Genomic DNA, 8704 nt, shown 5'->3' with positions numbered 1-8704 from the left:
AGGAGAGCTGTGAGAACCTGCAGCAGGCTGTAGCATCACTCCTCAGCCCCAACTGTCCCTCTCCAGAGCTGCTCCTGCTGCCACAGCCCACAGGTCCCCATGCACCCCCAGAGCTCTGCTCCAACAAACCAGCGCTACTTCTCACCCCTTCTCATCACCAGATCCCTGAAGCAGGGACCTTGACAGAAGCAACAGGACTGTGCTGGAAACTGAAACTCCTGCTGGCACATGGCACTGGGAGAAGGGCCTGAAGCATGAAAGGCTTATCCTGGCTGAAGGCTTCAGGTGCCCTTCCTAAGTGCTACCTGCAGGAGGAGACGTGGAGTTCCAAACATACTCAAAATATTTTAGAATATACTCAAAATATTATAGAACATACTCAAAATATTTTAGAGAATCAAATCAGAATTATTTGGTCACAGTTGGGTGCCAACTGATGAGTTAGCTCACTCACTGTTTCCTGTTTAATCTACTAACTATCTAGTATGAAGGTTGAATTTTCTAAAGTTCAGTGTAAGAGCAGGAAATAGGATGCAAGGGTTTTTTAAAGAAAACACTTTTCTTATTCTTTTCTTATTCTTATTCTTATTCTTATTCTTATTCTTATTCTTATTATTTTTAGTAGCCTGCATTTTTCCTGCATGGCCTCTAAATTCCTAAACACACAAAGGCATGCAAATAAATTTTTCCAAGAAGGACTTCTCAAAGAATTTGTAGGAGTTACTCACACAGATATGATAATCACTCTGTGTAGGTGTTACTTTTGAAAAATTATAGAAGCACATATGTAAAAACTTGCACTAAATTAGTGTCCTTGTAAAAAAAACAGATCTCTACCACTACCCAGCGTCAGGTTGTTTTCAGTTACATATTACAATGCACAAACATGATAATGTTATTTTCGTGTCAGTGTCTACCACAGAAATATATGCAAAGTTGTCTAACGTTTGATTAAATGGTCTGGCTTTATCTGGAATAACTGGGAATTCTCAAAGGGGTTTGTAAATCAGTGAAGAGCCAACAAATTAATAACTTTGTTTCCACAGAAATAGAACCCAGCTAATTCCACAAGATGTATCATTTTAGTATTACTCTTGCAGCAATTAAGATGTTTTTTCTTTTAGTTCTTTAGCTTAGCTAATATATTCAGAGCAGAAAAATAAACTGTCTTGATCCATTTGTATAGTTATGTAGCCCAGAGGAATTAATACCCACTGAGTTAAAACACCTTCCAACCTTGCAGCACTCACTAACAAAGAGGGAAAGGATAGGTGAGAAATTCAGTAGTACGTGTGATAGTGTGAACATATAATGTTCAAGAAAAATTCATCCTACCATCCAATCCGATCATATGAAGAAAAAGGCACATTTATTCCTGGCTAATAATAAGTTTTCCTTTTTTCCCAGCTGATTTTGAATACACTGTGCACTTATCCTGGTGCAGTTCTTACAGAAGAAAATTAATTCTCTTTCATTCTTTTTGTAATACCAGACAATCTCCTTTCTGAGGTTTATTTGTTTGAGTACATTAGCTATACAAAAACGTGCAACCACTTTGTGTCCTAAATGCTGGAGCAACACGTGAATCGTGTCACTTCTTTTCCTTTATTTTAGGCAAGTTACTTTTGTTTGCCAACACTATCTTTAATGACAGTGACAAATGAAAAAGAAAGTGTGATTTACCTTTCCTAATCTCTATGAATCAGATGCTCAGGCATTCAAGCTGTCCAAATGCACTTGAAAACCCACAGACTCCCCTCCTACCTGTCTGCCCCTTATCACTTTTCAAGATTGTGTACAGCCACATCTTAGTTTTATTTATAATGTCATCAACTCTGGGTTGTTACATTTGTCACTGACTGCTGTGCTGAACTTCCTCCTCCCCTCTGTTTCCTACCTTTGCCTTCAAGGGGTGTTAGAAACATGAAACACTATGATTCACTTGTTGAACAACAATGTCCAAGTCAGATTCCACACTCAGTTACATTCTCTCAGGGGATATCCCTTGTCTACCTGATGTTACTGCAAAACAGTAACAGAGGATACTGACAGAAATTAAATTCTGTTTGATATTCTCAAAAGCATGTCACAAGATATAGCAGGATTGTTAACATGGCCCTTTTTAATATATATATTTCAACAAGGCATACACTACCTATGAAAAAAATTGTGTTTTCTCAAAGAACTGGACAATGAAAGTCGATGCTTTATAGGGAAAATGATCCTTTATGTGCTAAAAGGTGAATTCACGCTGAACACTTCTCATTAATTTTCCTATGAAGGTTAGAAAGTATCCTTTTTGTGAGGGTTAGTACCCTGTGTAGAGCTGAATGTTACCTCTGAATACTGCCTACAACAAATCTACTCCCTACAGCCCCATTTTTATATCATGTTCATCATCATCACAGCCAAGCTCCTTTCAGATACACCTTGAACAACACAAGTTTGTGTTGGTTATGAAACCAGTGACAATAGGTCAAAACAGGTGGACAATTTGAAGAAGTTAGATGGAAAAGCTTCACTTAAGTATTAGTTTATGCCACAAAAAGAGCTTTCATGAGATGTTAGGGGATTAAGAACTGAAAAGGCAGGAAGCAGAAGAATTACAGTAGTTGAATGTTAATTTGCCACATGCAGTTGCTGATAAACTTTATATCCAGGCCTTGCTTGACTGAAGTGTGGTACCAACCAGACTAATACTTTACCAACACTCTTCCACTATTTGGTCATGTATTATTTTAATTTGTGCTTGATATCTATTGCATTCAGTGCACACAATACCTAACCCTCTGTAAACTGAAGATGTTTAATCCTCTCTTAAGCTTATTAACTATTGTGTCTTGATTACTCTGTGCTGTGTAACTCTGGATTGGGTGCTCAAGAGTTAAACTTCTCTTGCATTTTCCCCTTGTCATTAGGGATCTCAGTGTTTTGCTGGATGCCTTCAGTGTATGTCCATAGTATCTTGATGGGATGAATTTTAATAGTTCAATTTGACAGACCAAAAATGGAGCTTTAAAGACCTTTAAAACTAAAAGTATCTGTTATTTTTTTGCCTGAAATGACAGAAGCTGAAATAAAAAACCCCACCTAACTGCACAAAAAACAACTTTTTGAAAGGGTTACAGGTATACAAGTAAAGATATTATGGGGTTTTTCTTATTTTTTTCCCTTGTATTTAAAAACCTAAACTCTGTAACAGTTCCATGAGTCAAACTGACTTCACAAAATTGACACTGAAACAGGCAAAACTCAGAATTGTTTCTTTCTTCACTAAAATGTGTTTTAAACTCTAGCTCATAACTTACGCCCTTCCAGGGCCAGAAGCAACTTTTGAGTGCTCCATTGGAAGCTGCAAACCTTGTACCCTACTAATACAAAAATTTCTTGGTTTAGCCCCAAAGCATTATCAGATAAAGTCTGTGGTTGCTGCATTTGTTGGTTTTTTTTGTATGTAAAATGCTATCAATGACCCAGGGCTGAATCTCCAGAGAGGCTGGGCCTTAAGCAGATAGAATTCTATTGGAAAACTCCCATTTGAAAGGAAAAAGAGGAAACATTATTGTGACAGACCCATTAAAACAGGAAAATGTGTAAAAATTCTCCACAGTTTGGACCATTCAATGAAATCTGGGTGAGACAGGTTAGTGTCTCCAAGGCAATGCTATGCTCAGTACTACCCAAGGGATCACATGGACTGTAATTATCTGCATGGCTCTGTAGGCATATTTGCCTAGAGCATAATGGTCATAAAATTAGGAAGAAGTCAGTCCCTAGCAATTCACATTTGAACCAAGAATGAAACTGCAGTCTTGCTGCTGCTTTAACAAAGTGCATAATTTCACTCTTACTCCAAAACTATTTTACAGAAATTGGCACACTTATTACTAAGTTAATAGAAAAATTCCAGTTGAACTCTACAAGACTTTTTTTCCTATTACAGTAACATCACAGAGCTCCACTTAGTAAAAATGAGTGCTTAAACGTTCTGACAATTTCTTCACTGAACATAAATTCTACTCCAAGAATAAGCATCTGTGAGCCTGAGAGAAGATGCAGTTCTTTATGACTTGAAATGCACAGAACAGGGATGTCTTGTGGTTGAGCAGTGGCTGGAAATCTTTTGAGTTTGAGTTGGGTTTTCCAGCTTTTGGCTTTGTATAACGTAACAGTGGTCACTGGAGCTACAATCTTATATATTACCAGTAAAAAAATAATAATAAAAATAATTCCTGTTAAAGCATCACTGGAAGTTGTAGCTACATACAAATGTGCATGCACAGTGTGACTGGCTGAGTGGAACTCAAGAATCCAATGGCTTTAAAATATTAACAGAAATTCATATCACCCCCTTCCCTCGCAACTTCCCTCCTCACACAAAATCCCCAGACTTGACAGCCAGCTTACTATAATCAAGATACTCTTTACTTCTTCCAGAGGCAAAATCCTGCTTTTTCTGAAACTAGAACAGTAATGACAAAGTAAGTCATTGTCAAGAGCTGACTTCCACTGCAAGCATGACTTGTGACTGATAGATCCCATTGTTATATTTCTCAAGAAGATCTGCAATACTGTTTAGTCAGTGACATGAAAAATGTGCCCTATAATTTCACAGTTCACAGCCATTCATTCTGAGTGCTGACATGGTTGAAATCATAATGTGGCTTAATATTGTTATGCAAGATAAAGACAGAGGGCCTAATTAAACTCCCCTTAAATGTTACATTCATCCTTGTTAATAAAGAATTTGGGATTCTTAAGGTAATATTGAGGGAAGTTAAAATGGGTTTCTGTGGCTTATTTGGTTACATGGAAACACAGATTCTCAATTCTATCATCTTTGGCTTCAATATCAATATATTAAGTATGATTTATGTCAACAGAGTAGAGTAGATGGAAAAATTTAGGAATAGAGTCTTCTGACAAGTATTGTCAGGAGTGATAAAGTCTGGCTTCAGGTTGATGGGTTCCCTGCACAACTAGGAATCAGTGGATTGAGAATTCCTGGTACTCCTGCTTTAGGGAGGCTTTAGCAATTTAATTCAGGCCTTTTTTTTCTATTCCTGAGACTCATCAAACAGATAAGGATTAATTTATTTATTTTTTCTTTTTTTCTGTTCTCAAAAAAAGGGACACTGCTCTTCAGGATAACTGCCTCATCAGTCTGGATATAGTTTTGCTCTCTACCCTGCCTCCTTTTACACTAGGAGTGGGTAAGAAAAAAATAGGTGCTACAGCAACATGTACATTAATCTTTCCTCCAGACCTTGGCAACTGTTAGGAAAAAACAAGCAGAAAGACATTAACATAGATAAGACAAAGTAAGGGAGTTCCCCCAACTCCATGAGAGGCAAAAACCAGTACACCAAAGCTAAGCACCAACTGGTTTGATGGGATTGTCCTGAAGCCTTGTAAAGTAAGATATAAGCAGTCAAGGAGAGAAGAGGCTGAACACCTGTCCAAGAGAGGCAGAGAATATCAGGAAGAAGAGGGCAAAAAGAAACAACAGGGGAGACTTCTAGGTGTTCACCACCAGGAGCAACTGAGGAATCAAGGGCTCCTGGGGACTCTCCAGGGTGTGAACACCAATAAGTGTTTAAAACATTTCCACTGACTTCCACCAGCTCTTATAGCACCAACCCCAAAGTTATGATGATGTAATGTGAAGCAAAATGTGGCCCAGTAGTAAAAGATCCAATTCCCAAAGTCAATGGCTGGTCCATTGTCCAGTGGCTCAGTGAAATGACAAATAAACAAACACGATCACTTTTAGTTCAGTGCCCATTAGGTTCAGCCTTATCACCCACACGCTCTGATGTTCAAGAATGAAGCCTCATTAATATACACACTTAGTTTGCAGTACAGGAAAATGCACTTTACGTGAAGAGAAGCAGAGGTAGCCACCCCTCAGAAGGACCAGCACCCGTTAGTTGGAAATGGTGACATTAATAAATATGACTTTGCTCCCATTTCCAGACTAGCAGAGCTATTAAGCACACAGCCACTGCCCAGGCTGTGGGTTAACAGGCAGCAGGGTAGGGGGATCCATCACAGGCTGTTCTAATCCAAAATGGTTCATCCCAAACAAATGGAGACTTACTGGTTTCATATCTGTGTAATTCCACTAAATTAAAGATACGGTGACATAAGGTGACCAAAATAAAAGGATGTCAACTGCCAAGCAAAAACTGGCTTTCAAAATTCAACAGCTAAGACTTCACCACTAAGACCATGTACCTCTGCTTCCAGAAACCATTTATACTACATGGGGCCAGTTGGATACAGGTGCAGCTCAAAAGGTTGCACACACACACAGACACACACACACATATATATCTAATTTACATGCTTCAGATATTTTTGTCAGTCTTTCATATTCCTGTGAAACTCCCTGCAGTTTGGGTTCCGTTTCTAAGTTCTCCAGCTTCAAACACAGCATTTCATTTCTACTTAATGAATTAGATATGCTGTAGAGCTATAATAAACTTCCCTTATGAAGATATTTCTGAAGCACTGAGCCACATTGCTTACTGAGAATAAATATCATAATAATATATTTACATAAATAATTTAAAATCCAAGAGCACAGTAGGTAATAAAAGTATATTGCCATGATAAACCATGAAACCAGAGAACAACGTTGCTTTAATTAAAAATTACAGATACACTGCAGTCAACAAATTATTTACACATAGTTAAAAGTCTAACTATTGAGTGTCTTGGACTTGTTGAATCCAAAAAAGGGAAAACTACTAAACCAAATCTCTTCACACAGACAAATATTGAGGACCATAACTGTGTTTAATTAAGATCTACTGTTAATAATGGATTTCAGAGTGAGGCTCTTCTTTTAATTTCCCAAGGTAGAAAATGTTATTAAATTTGGCCTTTAACTTCTCATTGACATGTACACTTGAAACTTCTGATTAAAATTTCAGAGGTTGAGAAAAAGCACCCAAAATTAAACTCTTAAATCTGGCACAAAAATAACAATGATCCCTGATTAAGAAATCAAATTTCAGAAAGTTCATTACTGTTCTATTAATAAATTGCTGGTTTATAATTAAAATGGGGCCTGCTGGATTTCTTTCATATTTTAATTCTAAAAAGTTAGAAACTGTAGAGGGAATTAAATACTTAAAAAAAAAAAAAAAAAAGTTAATGAATCCTAGAAATGTGATCCAGCTCAAACAGGTTCCTTCTCTTTCTGGGCACGATCACAGTGGAACAAACATTCTTTTCCACCCAGAGGTATGCATGCATTCAGGAAAAAGCCCTGGTTCTGTTTGCTTCTTCCTTTCTACAGCATCCACAGCCCAAACTCACTGTGCTCATTGCAGACTTTTCCCAGGAAACCACAGCTCTGGGTGGAGCTGTGACAGTCAGTGTTCACCTGGTTTTAAACAGGTGTAATTTAGAGTACGATTAAACTTGACACTTACATTATTTAGCTGCTCAAACTGAGCACGAGGTTCTTGTTTCCAGAATGATATTCCTACCTCTGAGTTTCTTTGAAATGTTAACATCAATACACCAGGGAAGAGCTGACACCATGAAAGTTCACTGCTAATCCTGTGCAGACAAAGAGCCAGAGCTCAAGTATTGGCTTCCAAATCTAACAAACACAAGGAGCAATATTTTTTCAGTGCAATATATTTTTGGAGCTTTTAAATGAAATTCTCTCTCAGTCTGCAAAAACACTTCAAGCTGAAGACCAAGAAAGAAAATTGTTTTAAAAGTACAGCTGTCTTTAGGAATTTTTGCAAATAAGATGTGTTTTTCAGAGAGAAGAAATTTGAATCTGATTCAGATGTTCAAAGAATAAATTCAATTTAGATGGGGACAATGGTAGAAATGGTTTCCAAACACAATCCATGGTTCTTAGAATGCGTTTATGATGTTGTATCTAGTAGAGTAACTAAATTTCCTGATTACAAATAATCACAGCCTCTCCTACAAGCTTTATATAGAAAACTAACAAAAAATATCTCTGTTGTCGATCATCTCAGTTGTTATAGGTTGAAAATTTGTTTTACAATAATATTAATTCTCTGTTGGTGTTTTTTGGTTTTATCTGCACATTTTGAACAGATACAGACTTTGTTGGGGTGATGTACATTGTTCACACAGCACACACAATATGAATCTGGCATTCACTGCTTCTTGCAGACATAAAACATTGCTTGCTCAGTCATTGATATTTAGTGCAATATCTCATTTAGCAGCCTGTGTTGTACCTGCTTGGCCTTTATTTTACCAGTATAATCACAGAAAGGACTCTGATGACACAATTTATAGCAGCATAGTCTAACAACCCATGTAGTTTGGTGTGCATTCTCTGTAAAAGTCCTGGACCTAGGCCCAAACTCTAACCACACACCAGACTGTAGGACCTCACAAGGAAACACTTCTGCCAGACCCAAACTAGTGAGTACCTTTGTCCTTCAGACATGCAATTTTACACTATCCTTAATTGTAGATGCTGTTCTCATATACTACAGCCTTCCTTTTTCACTGCTAGCAGTGATGATGTAGAAGTCAAACAACTTAAATTCTGTACTGGCAGGCAAATTCTCAGGCACAAAAGACACATTTGCTTTGTGATGGATGAAAATTAAAGGGCACTGCACTCACCTGATAGTCTGATGTTGCAAAGTATCTGGATCAGTGGCATTCACTGTTAACACAACACTGCCAGCAGGAA

At 37.6% G+C, this 8704-nt stretch overlaps 1 protein-coding gene across 1 annotated transcript in view; it reads right to left on the bottom strand.

Moving 5' to 3' along the window:
- Positions 1–8704, bottom strand: part of CDH13 (cadherin 13) — a 417908-nt gene that overhangs the window by 38906 nt on the left and 370298 nt on the right. Inside the window, exon 11 of the mRNA XM_010006203.1 lies at positions 8635–8704. Coding sequence (XP_010004505.1) covers positions 8635–8704 — 70 coding nt within the window. The remainder of the gene's footprint in view (positions 1–8634) is intronic.

This window comes from Chaetura pelagica, unplaced genomic scaffold, assembly GCF_000747805.2.
Source record: "Chaetura pelagica isolate M959 unplaced genomic scaffold, ChaPel_1.0 scaffold139, whole genome shotgun sequence".
NCBI lineage: Eukaryota > Metazoa > Chordata > Aves > Apodiformes > Apodidae > Chaetura > Chaetura pelagica.
Note: the sequence above shows the minus strand (reverse complement) of the source record. Positions and strands in the feature narration are given on the sequence as shown.